The sequence below is a fragment of the Sebastes umbrosus genome, chromosome 22 (assembly GCF_015220745.1).
Source record: "Sebastes umbrosus isolate fSebUmb1 chromosome 22, fSebUmb1.pri, whole genome shotgun sequence".
NCBI lineage: Eukaryota > Metazoa > Chordata > Actinopteri > Perciformes > Sebastidae > Sebastes > Sebastes umbrosus.
This window is the reverse complement of record NC_051290.1, coordinates 10673963-10699842: the sequence shown is the minus strand read 5'-3', so window position 1 is coordinate 10699842 and position 25880 is coordinate 10673963. Positions and strand designations below refer to the sequence as shown.

General features: G+C 38.3%; 3 protein-coding genes and 2 long non-coding RNA genes across 8 annotated transcripts in view; 1 reads left to right on the top strand and 4 right to left on the bottom strand.

Moving 5' to 3' along the window:
• Positions 1–1398: 1398 nt before the first annotated feature.
• LOC119481382 (cerebellin-1-like) overlaps positions 1399–25880 on the bottom strand; it is a 33263-nt gene continuing 8781 nt past the window's right edge. Inside the window, exons 1-4 of one of the 3 annotated variants that reach the window (XM_037758247.1) lie at positions 6640–6871; positions 3898–3919; positions 2440–2571; positions 1399–1771 (exon numbers count right to left, since the gene is read on the bottom strand). In XM_037758247.1, the coding sequence (XP_037614175.1) occupies positions 1491–1771; positions 2440–2571; positions 3898–3919; positions 6640–6840 (636 nt within the window). In that variant the 5' untranslated portion in view covers positions 6841–6871 and the 3' untranslated portion in view covers positions 1399–1490. Of the gene's footprint in view, positions 1772–2439; positions 2572–3897; positions 4167–6639; positions 6872–25880 lie in introns of those variants that run through there. The other 2 variants (XM_037758246.1, XM_037758244.1) reach the window with 2 other exon arrangements.
• Positions 11493–25725, bottom strand: LOC119481389 (cerebellin-1-like). Of its 2 annotated transcripts, XM_037758256.1 has the most exons (4): positions 25514–25725; positions 14208–14272; positions 12876–13007; positions 11493–12209 (listed from the first exon to the last, which is right to left on the bottom strand). In XM_037758256.1, the coding sequence occupies exons 1-4, from the start codon at positions 25690–25692 to the stop codon at positions 11929–11931; spliced, it is 657 nt and encodes a 218-aa protein (XP_037614184.1). In that variant the 5' UTR covers positions 25693–25725; the 3' UTR covers positions 11493–11928. The 2 variants fall into 2 exon arrangements, with proteins under 2 accessions (XP_037614184.1, XP_037614185.1); XM_037758257.1 differs by lacking the exon at positions 25514–25725 and having other exon boundaries at positions 14208–14468.
• LOC119481392 (complement C1q-like protein 3) lies at positions 16296–20592 on the bottom strand. Its single transcript, XM_037758261.1, has 3 exons — positions 20297–20592; positions 17488–17619; positions 16296–16818 (listed from the first exon to the last, which is right to left on the bottom strand). The coding sequence occupies exons 1-3, from the start codon at positions 20499–20501 to the stop codon at positions 16538–16540; spliced, it is 618 nt and encodes a 205-aa protein (XP_037614189.1). The 5' UTR covers positions 20502–20592; the 3' UTR covers positions 16296–16537.
• LOC119481395 lies at positions 21344–22217 on the bottom strand. Its single transcript, XR_005205173.1, has 2 exons — positions 22087–22217; positions 21344–21423 (listed from the first exon to the last, which is right to left on the bottom strand). It is a non-coding gene; the product is annotated as an uncharacterized LOC119481395 (long non-coding RNA).
• Positions 22370–22648, top strand: LOC119481399. The gene is made up of 2 exons (XR_005205177.1): positions 22370–22425; positions 22559–22648. It is a non-coding gene; the product is annotated as an uncharacterized LOC119481399 (long non-coding RNA).

Sequence of the window (25880 nt, the reverse complement as noted above, 5' to 3'; positions counted from 1 at the left end):
GTACACCCGCCAAAGACCAGACAGAAGCGCTAGACACTGCAGTCCCGTCGTTACAGAGGCTAACAGACTAGCAGACCAAGTGTTTGGAGGGTTTCTATACCTTGGATCGCAGTTGCCTGACCTCTAAAACCTCTGTCAATCTTAGCTAAATAAAGCCTTTTTTGCTCAAATAAAAACATGTGATTTTTTTACTTTACCCACAAACTGACTGCAGCACCTCTTTTCACCCTCTGTCTGAAACGCTCTGTTTGAGCTCCTGCCCCGCCTTCCTGAAAAGCCCAGTCTGCTCTGATTGGTCAGCTGGCCCACTCTGTTGTGATTGGTCAACCTAACCAAACTCTTTGGCCTTCACTCCAGCTCCGCTATAACTAGCTTTGTTTGAGGGCGAGCCAAACTAGCCGTTATGCAAATGTGTTTCTTGGTGACATCACCACGTTACGGAAGAAAAGGCGGGACTTCAAGCGAGGCGTTTCAGGCAGTTCAGGAGCAGTGTTTCTGTGGGGGAGAGTAACTCCTTTTAGGGTGGACTTTGGGCAGTAACTTTGCAGACCTTTTATATACACAAAAACTATATAACATACAAAAGGAAAGGAAAATAGCACAAAAGCATAATTGGACCTCTTTAACTTGAATTCTTGAAGAAAACAAAAAATCAAGTTTGCGCAGGCGAGTCATCGGTCATTTTGTGGGAGAAGTGTTCCTTTAAGCTACGTTATATTCTCTGTTACGTGTTTGAGCCTGTTCATCATAACATTTTGTGAGATGAGCATGATTAAAATAATGTGTGCCATGCATGAATGATAATGCATTGAGCGATAATAGTATTATATTAAACATTTTTACTGAGATTTACATTTTCAGTCTTGTCACTCTGTATAATCCTCTTACTGTCAAACTCAATGCCCCCCACATTTATATCCATGTACTTTCTCCATTACTGTGACATTTTTGTGAAGCTGCATTAAAATCCTGTTTGTTTTGCTTTTTATATTGTCAAATAAATGGCTTTAAGCTGAATTCATCAATCTTTTTGTTGTTAACATTGAATCACATGTACTATTGTGCTATACAGATCCTCTGCAAATCTACACAGTTTTTCCATCTCCTTAGATTGAATGCCGGTGAAATAACTTCATACTTTTTATGGACTGTTGAACCACCATCAGGTCCTGCTGTTAGAGGGACAACAACTGAGCTGAACTGTATCACTGTAACACTTGTTACTTCCTGTTTGCATTTTTATTTCTCTCTGTGTAAACATGTGTTGGGGGCATCTTTTTTTCATTCATTTTCCAACCAAACTGTCAGCTTTGCAGCATAAAGAACTAAATGAAGCAATGATTAATGAAGACCAATCTCATTTTCAGAATCTTTATTTTATGAGAAACAGCCTTCTGATTCATCAGATTTTAACATTATTTACTGTAGTGATCTGAGACTTTTACATCCATATTCAAGCAGGAATGAACAGATATACAGTGTACAGATCATCACATTTGAGTGACTAGAAAACCACTGAAGGTTGTATCGTAGTCAGTTCCCCAAACCGTTGTATTTGCAGCCATGCGCACAAACACCTGGTCTCCACGCTGCAGCTGCAGGAACACTGCGTTTCCTCCATTATCAGCTGTGTCAAATGATGACTTGTGATCATTGGTCCAGACTGTCACATTATTGTTCTTGTACAGTAACAGATGTGCATAATTTTCTCCAGAAGCATGATAGAAGATGGTGAAGTAATAAACACCTGCAACAGGTGCAACGAAGATACCTGTGGAAACAACAGGGTGGCGGTCACATTTTTTTTCTTTTTTTAATTTACAAACTGAGAAGTCAAAGCACAAATCATCAGCAGTCATTAGCACTTTATTTACTTTATTTTTATTGATGGGTTCGGTTGTCTTGTTACCATTAAAGGACCAGTGTGTAGGATTAAGGGGGATCTATTGGCAGAAATGGAATATAATATTCATAACTATGTTTTCATTAGTGTACTGTCAACTGAAACTAAGAATAGTTATGTTTCCGTTAGCTTAGAATGAGCCCTTCATATCTACATAGGGAGCAGGTTTTCTTCATGGAGTCCGCCATGTTGCTCCTCCATGTTTCTACAGTAGCCCAGAACGGACAAACTAAACTCTGGCTCTAGAGAGAGACTTTCACGTTTGGAAAATTAAAGAGTGAGCGGAGGGGAATTCAGTTGGTTGCAATCTGCAACCTCACAGCTAGATGGCACTAAATCCTACACACTGCACCTTTAAGGTTAATTTCTAATGAATTAATATGCTCATGCACACACTACAGCCCCCAAGCCTCAACAACCTATTCATTTTACTTATTTATTTGCTGCAATCAATGAAGTTGTCTCAACAAATTATATTGCACACACACATGCAATACTGATGCAGAACTAAACATGCAGGTGACTGTGAGTATTACCTGTGGATGGACTGTAGGCATTACCAATGTTTGATATCACTGTTCTGTAGATTAAAGTTGTGTCTGTGTTGAACGGTCCGATGTTGTTTAATCCTCCTCCTGTTGCTGCACTGAAAATCACCTTGGTACTTTCTGTGTAAAACAAAACATATATATATATATACAGTATACAGTATGTGGTCACAATAACATGAGATTTTATTACAAGCTGCTTGGATTATATTTGTAATGGTCTCCCTAAAAAGTCTTTCCACGCCTTGTAAAGCAAAAATAAATATGCATTCTGGGTTTGTCACACCACAGAAAAATGTGTTACTCACCATCCAGCTAAATTTGAATGATTAAAAAAATTGCCAAGTATATAAATTTAGCTTTCAAAATCATGGAAAAATAAGCAGTATTCTCTGCTATGAAACGCTGGGGGCGTGTCTGCTGAAGGCGCTGAAACCACGCCCATAAGCGAGGAAGGTGCATTCCCTCAGTAGCGGCGAGCGAAGAGGGAAGAGCCCAGCGCCAAATCCCCGTCCGACGGGCGAATTGGGGAAATGTAGCGTACGGAAGACCGCTTGCCCGATTTCGCTCGGGGGGGCCTGAGTCCTTCTGATCGAGGTTCAGCCCGTGGACGGTGTGAGGCCGGTCTTCTCGAAGTCGGGTTGTTTTGGAATGCAGCCCAAAGCACGTGGTAAACTTCATCTAAGGCTAAATACCGTCACGAGACCGATAGTCGATAAGTACCTTAAGGGAAAGGAGAGGGAGAGGGAGAATTCAAGAGGGCATCTGTTATGCCCTCTTGAATTTTCATTTTCATTCATAATGTTTTTAGAAACAAATCCCTTTACAAGGCCTTTAAGAATATTACAGAACGTGGCAGCCAGGACTTTGACCAATACAATACAAAGAAATAACATTACCCCTCTGCTTGCATCACTGCACTGGCTACCTGCATCTTTTAGAATTGATTTTAAAGTCCTTTTACTGAACTACAAAGCATGACATAATCTAGCACCTTCATATATCAGGGACTGTCCCCACAAAAACTCCCACAAGAAATTTTGAGAGGCTGCTTTCTGTTTTTATGACCCTGAAATTTTGGAACACTCTCTCTTAGATCTTAGAACAGCAAACTCCCATAGATTTGTTTTCTAAATGAATTGGAGGCCTATGTTTTTCATTTGGCTTTAATTCGGATCAATGTTTTGGTATCATTGTTAATCTTTTGTTGTATTGCGATCAAACTGTTTTTTGATTTTGTTTTTCTCTCACTATTGCTCTTTATTGTTTACTTTCATCTGATCTTCTTTTTTTAAGGGCTGCATCTTTGCTATACAAATAAAGTTATTATTATTACTACTATTTTGTGGTTTAGTTTGGAGAACTTTGAATTAATTCAATTCATCATGTGTATTCCATCATATAATACAAAATATGCTTTTTTTAATATTTTAAATTTCACTTTACCTTTATTCTTCAATTCCAGAATCTGGGTTTCACTGTCATTCAGCTGGGATTCCACAGCTCTGAGTTTTTCTGTCATTGCACCAAACTCTCTCAGTAGATCACACATGTCAGGATTGCATGACTGTGTTTCAATAGATTTTTTTACTTCAGCAGCATTACCAACATCTTGAGCCAAAATCAAGTCGCTGAACAGCAAAACAGTCATTAAAACGTTGAAATTCATCTTCCAAGTTGATTCAAGATCGCTCAGTCATCTAAGGTCTGACAGATGTGATCCCTATGGCTGCTTTTAATGCTGACTTGTTAATTTTTAACTTCCCATATCTGTTTTCTGTTATTCTGTTATCCAACTGTTCCAGCTTGCTCAAATAAATAGTACATTTACTGGCAAACCAATTTTATTAATCATTAATGTGGCCTCTTAGTTTTTCACTGATCTTACAAAACAAGTTTATTTGTATAGCACCTTTCAACAACATGGAAATTAAAAATGATTTATTAAAGACATAAAGGGGCAGTAGGACAAAAGGCAATGTATACATATAAATAGAATTTAAAAAGAGTGAATAAAATGCCCATTCTCCTGTGCTCATCAAAATCTAAACCAAATGTCATGGCAATAGTTGACAGTAAGCTTTCTGCAATGCATCTTGTATCTCCTCAATGCATGTCACTCTGTTTTGAATATTTCAGAAGTGAAGATATTTTGCCATGAAATGCACTGAGCTCAGTCATGTTCCTCAGAGGACGAACCCTGTCTATTAAAAATAAATAATAATAAACTTTACATTTTTGTCTCCACAGTTTGCATCCCAAATGTTTCTAAAAAGACGAAAATGTAAAGTTAAAAAAGTAGTAAAATTAAAAAAATTAAAAAGAAAAGCACATTACAAGAAAACGAGGCAGCACGATGGTGCAATGGCCTTTGTCGCCTCACAGCAAGAGGGTCGCAGGTTCGAATCTGGCTTGTCCCACAGTCCAAAAACATACAGGTAATTGTTGACACCTTCACCCAATATCAACTGGGATCTGCTCCAGACCCCCCGTGACCCTGAATCGGATAAGCGGTTACAGATAATGAATCGATGGATTACAGGAAAATTAGAGCAACAGACTGTAGCTCAGTGGATAGAGTGGGTTGTTCTTTAACCACGAGGTTAGTGCTCCAATCCCTGGCTTCTACTTTCTGCACATCGACGTGTCCTTTACCCCACTGCACATAATGCAGGTTAAATGGGGCTAATGCCTGTTAAATGGGTTAAAAGCAGAGGTCAAATTTCATGTATGTACCTGTATGTTTTATCTTGCTGGACAAAACGTATAAGTATCATAAACGTGTGTTTGCCACAGAGCTTATTTTCTGCAATAATACAAAACTCAATGGAAAAATCCAATTGGCTTTTTTGTCGAGGGAACCCAGGGTGATGCTGACTTCCTGGTTGGCCTACAAAAATACATCATCCCTGGAGCACTCTATTCATAAACCCAATTCACACTGGGACCATGTCCGTTATTGTTGTTTGTACTGTCATGCTGTGCTATTTAATGTATTCACTGTGATTTATTGCATATTGTGCTATTTATTGTATTTATTGTGATACACTATGATGTGTTTTAACCAACTTGTGAAGCAGCAGGTACATTTCCACATTTGTGGACAATAAAGATTATTATTATTACTATTGAGAAATGTATAGTTTAGTAAGATTTTGAAATGTCCTTTGTTTTAAGTAGCCCATGAATCTCTCAGGTCATTTTCCCTCTGTGTTTATTGGGTGGCCAGGTGTCAATTTGTTATTGGCCAATCAGAGATGAGTATTGTAGCCTACCTGGTTCCTGGAGGAGGTGGGACTAAAAAGAGGCACAGACAGGAGGAGAGCAAGAGAAGCAGGTGAAATACAGAGATATTCATAATTATAAGTTCTGTAATCTGTTACCTTTGATGAATATCAGTTAATTAAGAGCCAGGAGTTTTATATCAGTGTGTAACCTGTTAAAACGGGAGAGTAAGCCGTGTTTTGTAGTTGTTTTCAGTCAGTAAATCCCCATATCAACATGAGGTGTGTTGCTAATTAGGCTACTAATTAGTAATTAGCTAATGCTAGTGCCCTGGCTAGCTGGGAGAAGAGAGACTGTGCAGGGTAAACATTTTGCCACCAAGTTTCTGAGTGAGTATGGACACTGATAAATGTAATGATATAGACATTTATATTTAAAAGATAGAAGTTCATTAGTGTTTGTGAATTTCTGGGTAGTGTCAGACTCTGAGTTTGCTGCCTGCTATTTGCTTTGTTCAGTTTACTCATAATTTGAAGCTTCATATTTCTAAGATGTAATATCAGTAACATACTTTTGTGATAGAATGGAGAAAAAAATGGTCAATATCAAGCTGTGGTTTGGCATCTAAAATATGTTCATTGTCTTCTCTATTTTGCATTGTTTGAACATTAAAGAACCCAAGCTAAGCCAGGTTTAGTGTTGGTTATAATTGTTCCCCAAAGTCAGATATTTGAAATTAAAATATCCTCAGAAAGGCATTTCAGTCTTTATCTGTTAGATGCTCGACAGTGTTCATCTGCTAGATTCTGATTCTCTCTGTCATACATAAATATACCATAAAACCATTACCTGAAAGAGAAAACTCTCTTGCTAAGGTGGGTAATAGTTCTGTATAGCACAATAGCACATCTGATTCAAAGTTAACAACGATATTGATTAATGCAGCTTTAAGCTTTCCAGAATCTGGGTTTCACTGTCCTTCAGCCTGGTTTCCACAGCTCTGAGTTTTTCTGTCATTGCACCAAACTCTCTCAGTAGACCACACATGTCAGGATTGCATGACTGTATTTCAATAGATATTTCTGTTTCATTAGCATTACCAACATCTTGAGCCAAAATCAAGTCGCTGAACAGCAAAACAATCAATAAAATGGTGAAATTCATCTTCCAAGTTGATTCAAGATCGCTCAGTCATCTAAATTCTGATAGATGTGATCCCTCTGTCTGCTTTTAATGTTGACTTGTTCATTTTCAACATCCCATTCGACACACATGTGACTTTGATATCTTATCTGTTATCCAACTGTTTCAGCAATGACGAAATAGTACATTTACTGGCAAGCCATTTTTATTAATCATTAGTGTGGCCTCTTTACTGATCTTACAAAACAAGTTTATTTGTTTAGCACCTTTCAACAACATGGCAATTAAAAGTTATTTATTTAAGACATAAAAGGCAGTAGGACAATATATAAAAGAAAAAAACAAGGAAATGTCTACATATAAATAGAATTTAAAAAGAGTGAAATAAAATGCCCATTCTCCTGTGCTCATCAAAATCTAAACCAAATGTCATGGCAATAGTTGACAGTAATCTTTCTGCAATGCATCTTGTATCTCCTCAATGCATGTCACTCTGTTTTGAATATTTCAGAAGTGAAAATATTTTACCATGAAATGCACTGAGCTCAGTCATGATGCTCGGAGGACGAACCCTGTCTATTAAAAATAAATAATAATAAACTTTACATTTTCGTCTCCACAGTTTGTATCCCAAATGTTTCTAAAAAGACAAAAATGTAAAGTTAAAAAAGTAATAAAATTAAAAAAAAGAAAAAGAAAAGCACATTACAAGAAAACGAGGCAGCACGATGGTGCAGTGACCTCTGTTGCCTCACAGCAAGAGGGTCGCAGGTTTGAATCTGGCTTGTCCCACAGTCCAAAAACATGCAGGTAATTGTTGACACTAAATTGCCTCCATCCTGTCCTGTCCATGGTGTTCTCGGCCGTCACCCAATGTCAACTGGGATCTGCTCCAGACCCCCCGATGACCCTGAATCGGAGGTTAGTGCTCCAATCCCTGGCTTCTACTTTCTGCACATCGACGTGTCCTTTACCCCACTGCACATAATGCAGGTTAAATGGGGCTAATGCCTGTTAAATGGGTTAAAAGCAGAGGTCAAATTTCATGTATGTACCTGTATGTTTTATCTTGCCGGACAAAACGTATAAGTATCATAAACGTGTGTTTGCCACAGAGCTTATTTTCTGCAATAAACCAAAACTCAATGGAAAAATCCAATTGGCTTTTTTGTCGAGGGAACCCAGGGTGATGCTGACTTCCTGGTTGGCCTACAAAAATACATCATCCCTGGAGCACTCTATTCATAAACCCAATTCACACTGGGACCATGTCCGTTATTGTTGTCTGTACTGTACATGCTGTGCTATTTATTGTATTCACTGTGATTTATTGCATATTGTGCTATTTATTGTATTTATTGTGATACACTATGATGTGTTTTAACCAACTTAGCAGCAGGCATATTTCCACATTTGTGGACAATAAAGATTATTATTATTACTATTGAGAAATGTATAGTTTAGTAAGATTTTGAAATGGCCTTTGTTTTGAGTAGCCCACAATGTACAATGTGGGCGGCTGTGGCTCAGACGGTAGACCATCGGAAGGTTGGTGATTCGATCCCCGGCTGCTCCGGGTCACGTGTCGATTTGTCCTTGAGCAAGACACTTAACCCCAAATTGCCCCCATCGTGTGTGAATGAGTATTTAGATTAGATACTGAAGCAACTTGCATGGCAGCCTCTGCCATCAGTGTATGAATGTGTGTGTGAATGGGTGAATGCTGACATGTAGTGTAAAGCGCTTTGAGTGCTCGGAAAACTAGAAAAGCGCTATTAAGAGCCAGGAGTTGTATATCAGTGTGTAACCCGCATTTTTGTACGCTATTTCATCACTAAATTCATTTCTGAGAATTTTTGAGGTGAGAAATCAACTGTGTAGGTATTGAATATTGGCAGTTTTACAAAAAGTTGATGGCAAATGGAAATTGCCCTCCAACGTCTTCGGAGTTGCAAAGCTCCACAATTGCTTCCGGGCGTCGCAGACCCGTCCTTCCTCCGAAGTCACACAGGCCACTGCAACCAATAAGACGACAGCAGAGGAAAGCCAGACCCACAACTGTAATATATATTTTTATTGTTTTATTGTTGTTTTGTTGTAGTGCAGGCCTGTGACCAGGAGGTGGCACAATAAGACAGATGTGATAATATCATATAGTGAATGGACATCATAGCTGCAACTGTATTTACAAATAAATTTGAAATGTCACATATTTATAATAACGGCAGTCAGTTCATACTTCCAAGAACAACTAGCAAGAACGTTCTCCCAAATAACAGTAATCCGTTCATTTCATTCTTGGGTTTGAGAAATGCCTAATATTGTCCTTGAGGATTTCAAATGAGCTCCAACAAGGGTGCCAACATTGTGGTAGGCCTACCACAAAACTGAGTTATATTATTAGTTTAATGTTATTATTGGTAGTTTTAAGCTCACAATGACAGTATAGCTATACAATAAGAATAACAAGGTCTGGAACGTTCCTAGAAAAAGGCAAAGCAAAGGGGAAGAGAGAGCTTCTGAAGCTGAAGGGGAAGAAAAGGAAACAGAGTAGGTGTCATCGTGGCTTTCAGTTACATCAGCAAATACAATGTCAAACACGTTTAATTCTTTCATTTGTACCGAAACTGTGAAAAATAAAGCTGAAAAATATAGACTAGAGTTACTACCTTGTGGTTGTATGCCTCCACCAACCAGTCAAGTTGCAGTTTACATCCATGTCTGTCCAGACTCTTATATGTAGTGTGGTGTATTGCTTTACTTGGTTTCAATTCCTGTCTTCATGATAGAAAACAATGTGTTGTCATACAAGGAAGCAAATCTGATCCGTTAGTACAACGAGGCCTACCTCAAGGCTCAACTCTTTTGTCCACTTCTTTTTTCCGTTTTGATTAATGACCTCCCATCGATTTGTTCTGAATGTTTCGTTCAGCCTTTTGCGGAAGATACAGTAATATACGCATCTAAAACTAATCTAATACAGATTGAATCAGCCTTGCGGTCTGATTTTAGTGCCCTACAACACTGGTTTGCAGCTAATAAATATTATTTTTGCTTTGATGATATGATGAATACTGAGGGCTTACATACCTTAGTGTGATTATAAGTGCATGTGAGTGAATATTGACGTGTAAATTAGTTTCTCGCCAAAATTTGGAGGCGTTATTTATCCTCCTTTGCGACAAGCTAGAATGACATGGTTGGTACCGATGGATTCTTTAGGTTTTCATAACATATTACATATTCTCTCAAATTCAAAGGAATGGTAGTTCAGCATTTTGAGAAATATGTTTTTTTTGCTTTCTTACTAACAGTTCAATGAAAAGATTGATACCACTCATGTTTATACGGAAAATATGAAGCCTGCGGCCAATTATCTTAGTTAAGCATAAAGACTGGAAACGGGGGAACAAAATTCCAAAACATCAAACTCTTCCTTTAACTAATTGGAACAGATAATGATTAGACTGAACTAACTCTTCACCATAGACTATAAGAAGTGGACGTAGTCCCCATGACGTCACCCATTTGCTTGTGAATTGCCGCTTTGAAGCCGTGAGTTTAGCATTTTGGCCGTCGCCATCTTGGTTTTTGGAACCAGAAGTAACACGAGAGGGTGGAGCTAAGTAAAAAAAACTAATGTTGAATAAGACATTTTTATTGAAACTAGTGATTGAAACCATAAACTCGTGTTTACAATGTTGACTGAGGTAATAAATCAAGTGAGAAGTAGGGTCATTTTCTCATGGACTTCTAAGATACTTGGCTTCACTTTTCAGACTCTGAGTTTGCTGCCTGCTATTTGCTTTGTTCAGTTTACTCATAATTTGAAGCTTCATATTTCTAAGATGTAATATCAGTAACATACTTTTGTGATAGAATGGAGAAAAAAATGGTCAATATCAAGCTGTGGTTTGGCATCTAAAATATGTTCATTGTCTTCTCTATTTTGCATTGTTTGAATATTAAAGAACCCAAGCCAAGCCAGTTTTAGTGTTGGTTATAATTGTTCCCCAAAGTCAGATATTTGAAATTAAAATATCCTCAGAAAAGCATTTCAATCTTTATCTGTTAGATGCTCGACAGTGTTCATCAGCTAGATTCTTATTCTCTCTGTCGTACATAAATATACCATAAAACCATTACCTGAAAGAGAAAACTCTCTTGCTGAGGTGGGTAATAGTTCTGTATAGCACAATAGCACATCTGATTCAAAGTTAACAACGATATTGATTAATGCAGCTTTAAGCTTTCCAGAATCTGGGTTTCACTGTCCTTCAGCCTGGTTTCCACAGCTCTGAGTTTTTCTGTCATTGCACCAAACTCTCTCAGCAGATCACACATGTCAGGATTGCATGACTGTATTTCAATAGATATTTCTGTTTCATTAGCATTACCAACATCTTGAGCCAAAATCAAGTCGCTGAACAGCAAAACAATCAATAAAATGGCAAAATTCATCTTCCAAGTTGATTCAAGATCGCTTAGTCATCTAAATTCTGACAGATGTGATCCCTCTGGCTGCTTTTAATGCTGACTTGTTAATTTTCAACATCCCATTCGACACTTATGTGACTTTAACATCTTATCTGTTATCGAACTGTTTCAGCAATGAGGAAATAGTACATTTACTGGCAAGCCATTTTTATTAATCATTAGTGTGGCCTCTTCACTGATCTTACAAAACAAGTTTATTTGTTTAGCAAATTTCAACAACATGGCAATTAAAAGTTATTTATTTAAGACGTAAAGGGCAGTAGGACTAGATATAAAAGGAAAAACAGGAAATGTATACATATAAACAGAATTTAAAAAGAGTGAAATAAAATGCCCATTCTCCTGTGCTCATCAAAATCTAAACCAAATGTCATGGCAATAGTTGACAGTAAGCTTTCTGTAATGCATCTTGTATCTCCTCAGTATATCTTCTCTTCATTCATTTTCCAGCCAAACTGTCAGCTTCGCAGCATAAAGAACTAAATGAAGCAATGATTAAAGAAGACTAACAGCCTTCTGATTCATCACATTTTAACATTATTTACTGTAGTGATCTGAGACTTTTACATCCATATTCAAGCAGTAATGAACAGATATACAGTGTATAGATCATCACATTTGAGTGACTAGAAAACCACTGAAGGTTGTATGATAGTCAGATCCCCAAACCCATGAATTTACCAGCATGCGCACATACACCTGGTCTCCTGGCTGCAGCTGCAGGAACACTGCATTTCCTCCAGTATCAGCTGTGTCAGATGATGACTTGTTATCATAGGCCGCGACTATCGGTTTATTGTTAATGTACAGATTCAGATTTGCCGGATGTGTTCCAGCAGCACAATAGAAGATGTTGAAGTAATAAACACCTGCAACAGGTGCAACGAAGATACCTGTGGAAACAACAGGGTGGCGGTCACATTTTTCTTCTTTTTTTAATTCACAACTGAGAAGTCAAAGCACAAATCATCAGCAGTCCTTGGCACTTTATTTACTTTATTTTTATTGATGGGTCCAGTAGTCTTGTTTCCGTTAAAGGACCAGTGTGTAGGATTAAGGGGGATCTATTGGCAGAAATGGAATATAATATTCATAACTATGTTTTCATTAGTGTACTGTCAACTGAAACTAAGAATAGTTATGTTTCCGTTAGCTTAGAATAAGCCCTTCATATCTACATGGGGAGTGGGTTTTCTTCATGGAGTCCGCCATGTTGCTCCTCCATGTTTCTACAGTAGCCCAGAACGGACAAACTAAACTCTGGCTCTAGAGAGAGACTTTCACGTTTGGAAAATTAAAGAGTGAGCGGAGGGGTATTCAGTTGGTTGCAATCTGCAACCTCACAGCTAGATGGCACTAAATCCTACACACTGTACCTTTAAGGTTAATTTTCTAATGAATTAATGCTCATGCACACACTACAGCCCCCAAGCCTCAACAACCTATTCATTTTACTTATTTATTTGCTGCAATTAATGAAGTTGTCTCAACAAATTATATTGCACACACACATGCAATACTGATGCAGAACTAAACATGCAGGTGACTGTGAGTATTACCTGTGGATGGACTGTAGGCATTACCAATGTTTGATATCACTGTTCTGTAGATTAAAGTTGTGTCTGTGTTGAACGGTCCGATGCCTTTATCTCCTCCTCCTGTTGCTGCACTGAAAATCACCTTGGTACTTTCTGTGTAAAACAAAACATATATATATATATACAGTATACAGTATGTGGTCACAATAACATGAGATTTTATTACAAGCTGCTTGGATTATATTTGTAATGGTCTCCCTAAAAAGTCTTTCCACGCCTTGTAAAGCAAAAATAAATATGCATTCTGGGTTTGTCACACCACAGAAAAATGTGTTACTCACCATCTCGTCAAATTTGAATGATTAAAAAAATCGCCAAGTATATAAATTTAGCTTTCAAAATCATGGAAAAATAAGCAGTATTCTCTGCTATGAAACGCTGGGGGCGTGTCTGCTGAAGGCGCTGAAACCACGCCCACAAGCGGGGAAGGTGCATTCCCTCAGTAGCGGCGAGCGAAGAGGGAAGAGCCCAGCGTCGAATCCCCGTCCGACGGGCGAATTGGAGAAATGTGGCGTACGGAAGACCGCTTGCCCGGTGTCGCTCGGGTGGCCTGAGTCCTTCTGATCAAGGTTCAGCCCGTGGACGGTGTGAGGCCGGTCTTCTCGAAGTCGGGTTGTTTTGGAATGCAGCCCAAAGCACGTGGTAAACTTCATCTAAGGCTAAATACCGTCACGAGACCGATAGTCGACAAGTACCTTAAGGGAAAGGAGAGGGAGAGGGAGAGTTCAAGAGGGCGTCTGCCCAGGGGATTCAACTCGGCGGGTTAGGGACGGCCGCTCGGTGTGTGAGGATGCCCTCTTGGGACCTCTCCCCGGCCTTACAAGGCCTTTAAGAATATTACAGAACGTGGCAGCCAGGATTTTGACCAATACAATAATAAGAAATAACATTACCCCTCTGCTTGCATCACTGCACCGGCTACCTGCATCTTTAAGAATTAATTTTAAAGTCCTTTTACTGATCTACAAAGCATGAAATACCTTTGTTAAAAGGCCTATGTTTTTAATTTGGCTTTTAATTCGGGTCAACTTTTTGGTATCATTGTTAAACTTTTGTCATATTGGGATCAAACAGTTTTTTTGTTTTGTTTTTCTCTCACTATTGCTCTTTATTATTTACTTTCATCTGATCTTGTTTGTTATGGGCTGCATCTTTGCTATACAAATAAAGTTATTATTATTACTACTATTTTGTCGTTTAGTTTGGAGGGCTTTTAATTAATTCAATTCATCATGTGTATTCCATCATATAATACAAAATATGCTTTTTTTAATACTTTAAATTTCACTTTACCTTTACTCCTCAGTTCCAGAATCTGGGTTTCACTGTCCTTCAGTCTGGTTTCACTGTCCTTCAGCCTGGTTTCCACAGCTCTGAGTGTTTCTTTCATTGCACCAAACTCTCTCAGTAGAGAGTTTGGTTTTTCTGTTTCATCAGTATTATCAACATCTTGGGCAAAAATAAAGTCACTGAACAGCAAAACAATCATTAAAATGGCGAAATTCATCTTCCAAGTTGATTCAAGATCGCTCAGTCATCTAAAGTCTGACAGATGTGATCCCTCTGCCTCCAATATCTATTATCCAACTGTTACAGCTTGCTCAAATAAATAGTACATTTACTGGCAAACCAATTTGATTAATCATTAATGTGGCCTCTTAGTTTTTCACTGATCTTACAAAACAAGTTTATTTGTTTAGCAACTTTCAACAACATGGCAATTAAAAGTTATTTATTTAAGACATAAAGGGCAGTAGGACAAGATATAAAAGGAAAAACAGGAAATGTCTACATATAAATAGAATTTAAAAAGAGTGAAATAAAATGCCCATTCTCCTGTGCTCATCAAAATCTAAACCAAATGTCATGGCAATAGTTGACAGTAAGCTTTCTGCAATGCATCTTGTATCCCCTCAATGCGTGTCACTCTGTTTTGAATATTTCAGAAGTGAAGATATTTTGCCATGAAATGCACTGAGCTCAGTCATGATGCTCGGAGGACGAACCCTGTCTATTAAAAATAAATAATAATAAACTTTACATTTTCGTCTCCACAGTTTGCATCCCAAATATTTCTAAAAAGATGAAAATGTAAAGTTAAAAAAGTAGTAAAATTAAAAAAATTAAAAAGAAAAGCACATTACAAGAAAATGAGGCAGCACAATGGAGCAGTGGCCTCTGTCGCCTCACAGCAAGAGGGTTGCAGGTTCGAATCTGGCTTGTCCCACAGTCCAAAAACATGCAGATTAGGTTAATTGTTGACACTTAATTGCCCGTAGGTGTGAATGTGAGCCTGAATGGTTTTCTGTCTTTAGTTTAAGTTTAAGAGCTCAGTGCATTTCATGGTAATCTGCCCATTTAATTTAGATATGTAGTGCTCACTAATTGAAATTCAGGCTTGATGGCTGCACTAAGGGAAAGATCACAGGGTAACAAAGATTAGAACATTTGGGGATGAAAATTTATACAGATTTTTTTAATTTATATCTTTCTAGTTTTTGAGATACTGATGGATCAAAGTTTCAGGAAAGACAAAAGATCAGGCAATTCACTAAAATCATCTTGGTCACAATGAAAATCTAAACCAAATGTTGGCCAATGTCAAGCCTTAAAACGGCAACAGTTTTTTAAAGATCTCTTCGTCTCCTAAGCTCTGACTGATATGGTCCTTCTGGTATTGAATGGTAGTGAATTGTTAATATTTGACCTTTCCTCGGACATATCTTTCTTGGCAGAACTTGTTTTTTGTCTAAATAATTCATTGGAGTTCCGCTGGCATTTCCAGACAAGCGACAAGGAAGGACGATTTAATAAATGATCTAACTAAAACTCATTGAACAACTGAGCTGAACAGTATCACTGACACAGTTGTTACCTCTTGTTTGCATTATGTCTCTGTCTCCAAACAATGTGTTGGGGGCAGCAATATCTTCTTTTTATTCATTTTCCAACCACACTGTCAGCTTCACAGCATAAAGAACTAAATGAAGCAATGATTAAAGAAGACTAATTTCATTTTCAGAGTCTTTATTTTATGAGCAACAGCCTTGTGATTCATCAGATTTTAACATTTCATAGTAATAGGTGTACTTAACAGGTCATTTTATACATTGAGGTCAAGTTTCAAAAAATGCTCTCACTACAATGAAATAGCTCCTATGGGGACTAACATTACACACATGAATAAAACTGGGCTCATTAGATCCACAAGAGTCTCAGCTTTACGGTAATACCCAATTTATGTAATTCTAAGACTATTTAGGGACCCCAGTATGCAGAAATATTTAAATACACTATTTTAGAATATGGTGTGATTACCACCATCAGGTCCTGCTGTTAGAGGGACAACAACTGAGCTGAACTGTCTCACTGTAACACTTGTTACTTCTTGTTTGCATTTTTATTTCTCACTCTGTAAATGTAAATGTGTTGGGGGCATCTACTTTTCATTAATTTTCCAGCCAAACTGTCAGCTTTGCAGCATAAAGAGCTAAATGAAGCAATGATTAAAGAAGACTAACAGCCTTCTGATTCATCAGATTAAAACATTATTTACTGTAGTGATCTGAGACTTTTACATCCATATTCAAGCAGGAATGAACAGATATACAGTGTACAGATCATCACATTTGAGTGACTAGAAAACCACTGAAGGTTGTAGCGTGGTCATTTCCCCAAACCCATGAATTAACTTTCATGCGCACATAGACCTGGTCTCCTTGCTGCAGCTGCAGGAACACGGCGTTTCCTCCATTATCAGCTGTGTCAGATGATGAACTGTGATCACTGGCTGTGACTATCACATTATTGTTATTGTGTATTGACAGATGTCCCTCATATTGTCCTCCAGAATGATAGAAGATGGTGAAGTAATAAACACCTGCAACAGGTGCAACGAAGATACCTGTGGAAACAACAGGGTGGCGGTCACATTTTTTTCTTTTTTTAATTTACAACTGAGAAGTCAAAGCACAAATCATCAGTAGTCCTTAGCACTTTATTTACTTTATTTTTATTGATGGGTTCGGTTTTCTTGTTACCATTAAAGGACCAGTGTGTAGGATTAAGGGGGATCTATTGGTAGAAATGGAATATAATATTCATAACTATGTTTTCATTAGTGTACTGTCAACTGAAACTAAGAAGAATCATTATGTTTCCGTTAGCTTAGAATGAGCCCTTCATATCTACATGGGGAGTGGGTTTTCTTCATGGAGTCCGCCATGTTGCTCCTCCATGTTTCTACAGTAGCCCAGAACGGACAAACTAAACTCTGGCTCTAGAGAGAGACTTTCACGTTTGGAAAATTAAAGAGTGAGCGGAGGGGTATTCAGTTGGTTGCAATCTGCAACCTCACAGCTAGATGGCACTAAATCCTACACACTGTACCTTTAAGGTTAATTTCTAATGAATTAATATGCTCATGCACACACTACAGCCCCCAAGCCTCAACAACCTATTCATTTCACTTATTTATTTGCTGCAATTAATGAAGTTGTCTCAACAAATTATATTGCACACACACATGCAATACTGATGCAGAACTAAACATGCAGGTGACTGTGAGTATTACCTGTGGATGGACTGTAGGCATTACCAATGTTTGATATCACTGTTCTGTAGATTAAAGTTGTGTCTGTGTTGAACGGTCCGATGCCTTTATCTCCTCCTCCTGTTGCTGCACTGAAAATCACCTTGGTACTTTCTGTGTAAAACAAAACATTATATAGAGTATGTATTCACAAAAACATTAGAGAAACATTGCCAAAATTAGACCATTTTTAACTCAGCGCGATGCTGAAATGCCAATACGTGTTTTTATTACAAGCTGCTTGGATTACATTTCTAATGGTCTCCCTAAAAAGTCTTAAAGAATATTACAGAATGTGGCAGCCAGGATTTTGACCAATACAATAATAAGAAATAACATTACCCCTGTCACGTCTCTGGCCTTGACTCCAGTAGTTTTTCAGTGTTCTGCTTCCCCTGGGTCTCCCCCTCCCCTGCCTGTGGATGTGGCAGGGGCGCGGCTTCCTCATCAAGCACCTGGTCTCACTCTCCACTCTGCACTCTGCACCTGTCAACAATCACCTAATCAACCCACAGTACAAGAACACCAGCTTTCCTGCCAGTCCTCGCCAGATTGTTCTGCCTACCAGTTGGTATTTTCTCGGCCGCTCTGTATGATAATTACCAGAGTTATTCCTGTGTTTCCTAGTGCTTCTGTTATCTAACATTGTGTTCTCCTGTCTTCTGGATTCCAGTGCCAGCCTCCTATCGAGCCATCCTCACGCCGCCGCAGCTCATTCCTCCAGCTACTCCACCCTGCTCAACAGCCTGCCTGTCCCCTGCCTTCTCCAGTGCCCTCACCACCTTTATTACAATAAATCCACCTGACTTTCAACCACCATCCAGCTGTGTCTGTGTCTGCTTCTGGGTCCTAAACCAAAGCCTTCACAACCCCTCTGCTTGCTGCACTGCACTGGCTACCTGCATCTTAGAATTGATTTTAAAGTCCTTTTACTGAACTACAAAGCTTGACATAATCTAGCACCTTCATATATCAGGGACTGTCCCCACAAAAACTCCCATAAGAAATTTTGAGAGGCTGCTTTCTGTTTTTATGGCCCTGAACTGCGGAACACTCTCTCTTAGATCTTAGAACAGCAAACTCCCATCCATTTTTTTTCTAAATGATTTGGAGGCCTATGTTTTTCATTTGGCTTTAATTCGGATGAACTTTTCTGGTATCATTGTTAATCTTTTATTGTATTGCGATCAACCTGTTTTTTTCGTTTTTCTCTCACTATTATTGTTATTGTTTACTTTCACCTGATCTTGTTTTGTTATGGGCTGCATCTTTGCTATACAAATAAAGTTATTATTATTACTACTATTTTGTCTTTTAGTTTGGAGGACATTTAATTGACGACATTGATCATGATATATTATTCAATAAAATGGAAAGGTATGGTATAAGAGGGGTAGTGCTGAACTGGTTGAGAAGTTATATAGGAAACAGGCAGCAGTACGTGCAAATAGGGGACTACAAATCAACATGCTCAGGTATTACTTGTGGGATCCCACAGGGGTCAGTATTGGGTCCAAAACTGTTTATTATGTATATAAATGACATAGGTAGGGTATCAAGGACACTGAATTTAGTTTTATTTGCAGATGACACAAATCTTTTTTGTTCTGGGGAAAATCTGCAGCAACTTTTGGAGGTGGCCACAACAGAAATCAGAAAATTGCAACGGTGGTTTGACAGAAATAAATTGTCATTAAATTTGGACAAAACTAAATTTATGTTATTTGGAAACCAAAAAATAGACATACAAGTACAAATGATAATAGATGATGTGAATATTGAAAGAGTATATGTAAATACATTTCTGGGTGTAATACTGGACCACAAAATCTGCTGGAAACCTCAGATAAATAATGTAAGAACAAAGCTGGCAAAGAGCATAGCAGTTTCAGGGAAAACAAGACACATACTGGATCATAAATCACTGCACATTCTGTATCACCATATCTGAATTACTGTGTGGAAGTTTGGGGTAACACTTATAAAATCAACTGACAACCATTATGCATACTACAGAAGAGAGCAATCAGGATAGTAAGTAATGTGGGATATAGGGAACACACGAACACACTGTTTTTAAAGTCACATGCATTGAAATTTATGGATTTGGTCAAATTTAAAACCACAATAATTATGTTTAAAGCAAGACGTAATTCACTTCCGGGCAATATTAAAAAAATGTTTTGTGACAGGGAGGGTGGGTTATAATTTAAGAGGAAAATTGAATTTTAAAAAGCATTGTGTTCGTACAAAAAAGAAGTGTATGTGTATTTCAGTCTGTGGGGTGGATTTGTGGAATGGGTTAGGTGATGGGTTGAAGCGGAGCACAAATATAAATCAATTTAAAAAGCTAAACAAAAAAGATATTTTTGGGAGTTATGTGGTTGAGGAAGAGTTGTGTTAAAGGCTGGTTATATACTTTTTAACTCCGGATGGATTTGTGGGTTGTAAATAAACTTGGGATGCTGTTCATTTATTCAACTTGGGATGTAAATAAATCTGGGATAGTTTTTATATTATATTATATTATATTATCATTCTATGATATATGAGTTAATAGAGGACAAGTGAGAAAGGGGTAGGGAAATGTAAGTTTTACTTCTACCTACTCCTTTTCGGACACTATTACTCTTGTTTTGTTTGTTATTATTTTGTACCTGTTTTTATTTATTTTATGTTCGAAATAAAGTCTTTCATTCATTCATTCATTCATTCAATTATTTCAATAAATCATGTGTATTCCATCATAATACAAAATATGCTTTTTTTAATATTTTAAATTTCACTTTACCTTTATTCTTCAATTCCAGAATCTGGGTTTCACTGTCCTTCAGCCTGGTTTCACTGTCCTCCAGCTTGGATTCCATAGCTCTGAATCTTTTTGACATTGCACGAAGATCTATCACTAGATCTTCTGTTTCATTAGCATTACCAACATCTTGAGCCAAAATAAAGTCACTGAACAGCAAAACAGTCATTAAAATGGCGAAATTCATCTTCCAAGTTGATTCAAGATCGCTCAGTCATCTAAAGTCTGACAGATGTGATCCCTCTGGCTGCTTTTTAAATGCTGATTTTTAATTTTCAACATCCCATTCGACACACATGTGACTTTATTATCTTATCTGTTATCCAACTGTTTCAGCAATGACGAAATAGTACATTTACTGGCAAGCCATTTTTATTAATCATTAATGTGGCTGATCTTACAAAACAAGTTTATTTGTTTAGCAACTTTCAACAACATGGCAATTAAAAGTTATTTATTTAAGACATAAAGGGCAGTAGGACTAGATATAAAGGGAAAAACAGGAAATGTATACATATAAATAGAATTTAAAAAGAGTGAAATAAAATGCCCATTCTCCTGTGCTCATCAAAATCTAAACCAAATGTCATGGCAATAGTTGACAGTAAGCTTTCTGCAGTGCATCTTATATCTCCTCAATGCATCTTCTTTTCATTCATTTTCCAACCAAACTGTCAGCTTCGCAGCATAAAGAACTAAATGAAGCAATGATTAAAGAAGACTAACAGCCTTCTGATTCATCACATTTTAACATTATTTACTGTAGTGATCTGAGATTTTTACATCCATATTCAAGCAGTAATGAACAGATATACAGTGTATAGATCATCACATTTGAGTGACTAGAAAACCACTGAAGGTTGTATGATAGTCAGATCCCCAAACCCATGTATTTGCAGCCATGCGCACATACACCTGGTCTCCTGGCTGCAGCTGCAGGAACACGGCGTTTCCTCCAGTATCAGTTGGGTCAGATGTTGACTTGACATCACCGGTAAAGACTATCAGTTTATTGTTCTTGTACAGTGACAGATTTGCCCGATTTGTTCCAATAGCATGATAGAAGAAGGTGAAGTAATAAACACCTGCAACAGGTGCAACGAAGATACCTGTGGAAACAACAGGGTGGCGGTCACATTTTCCTTTTTTTAATTTACAAACTGAGAAGTCAAAGCACAAATCATCAGCAGTCATTAGCACTTTATTTACTTTATTTTTATTGATGGGTCCGGTTGTCTTGTTTCCGTTAAAGGACCAGTGTGTAGGATTAAGGGGGATCTATTGGCAGAAATGGAATATAATATTCATAACTATGTTTTCATTAGTGTACTGTCAACTGAAACTAAGAATAGTTATGTTTCCGTTAGCTTAGAATGAGCCCTTCATATCTACATAGGGAGCAGGTTTTCTTCATGGAGTCCGCCATGTTGCTCCTCCATGTTTCTACAGTAGCCCAGAACGGACAAACTAAACTCTGGCTCTAGAGAGAGACTTTCACGTTTGGAAAATTAAAGAGTGAGCGGAGGGGTATTCAGTTGGTTGCAATCTGCAACCTCACAGCTAGATGGCACTAAATCCTACACACTGTACCTTTAAGGTTAATTTCTAATGAATTAATGCTCATGCACACACTACAGCCCCCAAGCCTCAACAACCTATTCATTTTACTTATTTATTTACTACAATCAATGAAGTTGTCTCAACAAATTATATTGCACACACTTATGCAATACTGATCCAAAACTAAACATGCAGGTGACTGTGAGTATTACCTGTGGATGGACTGTAGGCATTACCAATGTTTGATATCACTGTTCTGTAGATTAAAGTTGTGACTGTGTTGAACGGTCCGATGTTGTTTCTTCCTCCTCCTGTTGCTGCACTGAAAATCACCTTGGTACTTTCTGTGTAAAACAAAACATATATATATATATACAGTATATACAGTATGTGGTCACAATAACATCCAGCTCCGAATCCCCGTCCGACGGGCAAATTGGAAAAATGTGGCGTACGGAAGACCGCTTGCCCGGTGTCGCTCGTGGGGCCCCCAGATCCTTCTGATCGAGGTTCAGCCCGTGGACGGTGTGAGGCCGGTAACGACCCCGATCGTGCTGGGGTCCGGTCTTCTCGGAGTCGGGTTGTTTTGGAATGCAAAACTCCATCTAAGGCTAAATACCGTCACAAGACCGATAGTCGACAAGTACCTTAAGGGAAAGGAGAGGGAGAGGGAGAGTTCAAGAGGGCGTCTGCCCAGGGGATTCAACTTGGCGGGTTAGGGACGGCTGCTCGGTGTGGGAGGATCCCCTCGTGGGACCTCTCCCCGGCGCTGGCTGGCCACCGCCGGGCGCATTTCCTCCGAGGCGGTGCGCCGCAACCGGTTCTAGATAGTTGTTTTCAGTCAGTAATTCCCCATATCAACATGAGGTGTGTTGCTAATTAGGTTACTAATTAGTAATTAGCTAATGCTAGTGCCCTGGCTAGCTGGGAGAAGAGAGACTGCGTGCAGGGTAAACATTTTGCCACCAAGTTTCTGAGTGAGTATGGACACTGATAAATGTAATGATATAGACATTTATATTTAAAAGATAGAAGTTCATTAGTGTTTGTGAATTTCTGGGTAGTGTCTGACTGCCACACATGCTGCTGTAGTAGAGGTGCTCAGGACAGCATGCCAGAGGGAACCTGCGTTTTGCACTCGGGCAGAACCTCAGGATGGGTTTCTTCATCGCACAGCTAACCACTGGTCAGCGTGAACATGCTGCGTTCCAAGCAACAGTGAGTACAGACAATGTACAATGTGGGCGGCTGTGGCGCAGAGGGTAGACCATCGGAAGGTTGGTGGTTCGATCCCCGGCTGCTACGGGTCACGTGTCGATTTGTCCTTGAGCAAGACACTTGACCCCAAATTGCCCCAATCGTGTGTGTGAATGAGTATTTAGATTAGATCCTGATGCAACTTGCATGGCAGCCTCTGCCATCAGTGTATGAATGTGTGTGTGAATGGGTGAATGCTGACATGTAGTGTAAAGCGCTTTGAGTGCTCGGAAGACTAGAAAAGCGCTATTAAGAGCCAGGAGTTGTATATCAGTGTGTAACCTGCATTTTTGTATGCTATTTCATCACTAAATTCATTTCTGAGAATTTTTGAGGTGAGAAATCAACTGTGTAGGTATTGAATATTGGCAGTTTTACAACGTTTTCGGAGTTGCAAAGCTCCACAATTGCTTACGGGCGTCGCAGACCCGTCCTTCCCCCCGAAGAAACACAGGCCACTGCAACCAATAACAGCAGAGGAAAGCCAGGCCCACAACTGTAATATATTTTTAATTTCCATACCCCTGTTTTTTCTGTCATTACATTTAGTAACATTTTAATTAATCAACAAATATTTTCTGAAATTGAGTCAGTCTGTATGGTAGATAAATAAACAGTTGTACATAAACTGGTAACATGTATCTAAGGTACATGTTGTTGAGACTTAAGAGCTTGTTTTAATCAGTTTATAAAGTTGTTTTGTTGTAGTGCAGGCCTGTGACCAGGAGGTGGCACAATAAGACAGATGTGATAATATCATATAGTGAATGGACATCATAGCTGCACCTGTATTTACAAACAAATTTGAAATGTCACATATTTATAATAACGGCGGTCAGTTCATACTTCCAAGAACGACTAGCAAGAACGTTCTCCCAAATAACACTAATCCGTTCATTTCATTCTTGGGTTTGAGAAATGCCTAATATTAGGCATTTAACGAGGCCTGCCTCGAGGCTCAACTCTTTTGTCCACTTCTTTTTTCCGTTTTGATTAATGACCTCCCATCGATTTGTTCTGAATGTTTCATTCAGCTTTTTGCGGAAGATACAGTAATATACGCATCTAAAACGAATCTAATACAGATTGAATCAGCCTTGCAGTCTGAGTAGTGCCCTACAACACTGGTTTGCAGCTAATAAATATTATTTTTGCTTTGATGATATGATGAATACTGAGGGCCTACATACCTTAGTGTGATTATAAGTGCATGTGAGTGAATATTGACGTGTAAATTAGTTTCTCGCCAAAATTTGGAGGCGTTATTTATCCTCCTTTGCGACAAGCTAGAATGACATGGTTGGTACCGATGGATACCTTAGGTTTTCATAACATATTACATATTCTCTCAAATTCAAAGGAATTGTAGTTCAGCATTTTGAGAAATATGTTTTTTTGCTTTCTTACTAACAGTTCAATGAAAAGATTGATACCACTCATGTTTATACGGAAAATATGAAGCCTGCGGCCAATTATCTTAGTTAAGCATAAAGACTGGAAACAGGAGGAACAAAATTCCAAAACATCAAACTCTTCCTTTAACTAATTGGAACAGATAATGATTAGACTGAACTAACTCTTCACCATAGACTATAAGAAGTGGACGTAGTCCCCATGACATCACCCATTGGCTTGTGAATTGCCGCTTTGAAGCCGCGAGTTTAGCATTTTGGCCGTCGCCATCTTGGTTTTTGGAACCAGAAGTAACACGAGAGGGTGGAGCTAAGTAAAAAAAACTAATGTTGAATAAGACATTTTTATTGAAACTAGTGATTGAAACCATAAACTCGTGTTTACAATGTTGACTGAGGTAATAAATCAAGTGAGAAGTAAGGTCATTTTCTCATGGACTTCTAAGATACTTGGCTTCACTTTTCAGACTCTGAGTTTGCTGCCTGCTATTTGCTTTGTTCAGTTTACTCATAATTTGAAGCTTCATATTTCTAAGATGTAATATCAGTAACATACTTTTGTGATAGAATGGAGAAAAAAATGGTCAATATCAAGCTGTGGTTTGGCATCTAAAATATGCTCATTGTCTTCTCTATTTTGCATTGTTTGAACATTAAAGAACCCAAGCTAAGCCAGGTTTAGTGTTGGTTTTAATTGTTCCCCAAAGTCAGATAATTGAAATTAAAATATCCTCAGAAAGGCATTTCAGTCTTTATCTGTTAGATGCTCGACAGTGTTCATCTGCTAGATTCTGATTCTCTCTGTCGTACATAAATATACCATAAAACCATTACCTGAAAGAGAAAACTCTCTTGCTGAGGTGGGTAATAGTTCTGTATAGCACAATAGCACATCTGATTAAAAGTTAACAACGATATTGATTAATGCAGCTTTAAGCTTTACAGAATCTGGGTTTCACTGTCCTTCAGCCTGGTTTCCACAGCTCTGAGTTTTTCTGTCATTGCACCAAACTCTCTCAGTAGATCACAGGTGTCAGGATTGCATGACTGTATTTCAATAGATATTTCTGTTTCATTAGCATTACCAACATCTTGAGCCAAAATCAAGTCGCTGAACAGCAAAACAGTCATTAAAATGGCGAAATTCATCTTCAAAGTTGATTCAAGATCGCTCAGTCATCTAAAGTCTGATAGATGTGATCCCTCTGGCTGCTTTTAATGTTGACTTGTTAATTTTTTAATTCCAATATCTATTATTCAACTGTTTCAGCTTGCTCAAATAAATAGTACATTTACTGGCAAACCAATTTTATTAATCATTAATGTGGCCTCTTAGT

What these genes read in the sequence shown, in the direction of transcription:
- LOC119481392 (XM_037758261.1), bottom strand. Translation starts at nt 20,501, where the DNA reads ATGAATTTCGCCATTTTAATGACTGTTTTGCTGTTCAGTGACTTTATT. An exon ending in TCTGGAATTGAAGAATAAAG is followed by an intron (nt 17,620 to 20,296) that starts GTAAAGTGAAAT and finishes TGTTTTACACAG; the next exon opens with AAAGTACCAAGGTGATTTTC. An exon ending in TGCCTACAGTCCATCCACAG is followed by an intron (nt 16,819 to 17,487) that starts GTAATACTCACA and finishes TTGTTTCCACAG; the next exon opens with GTATCTTCGTTGCACCTGTT.
- LOC119481389 (XM_037758256.1), bottom strand. Translation starts at nt 25,692, where the DNA reads ATGAATTTCGCCATTTTAATGACTGTTTTGCTGTTCAGCGACTTGATT. An exon ending in CTCAGAGCTGTGGAAACCAG is followed by an intron (nt 14,273 to 25,513) that starts GCTGAAGGACAG and finishes TGTGGAAACCAG; the next exon opens with GCTGAAGGACAGTGAAACCA. An exon ending in TCTGGAACTGAGGAGTAAAG is followed by an intron (nt 13,008 to 14,207) that starts GTAAAGTGAAAT and finishes TGTTTTACACAG; the next exon opens with AAAGTACCAAGGTGATTTTC.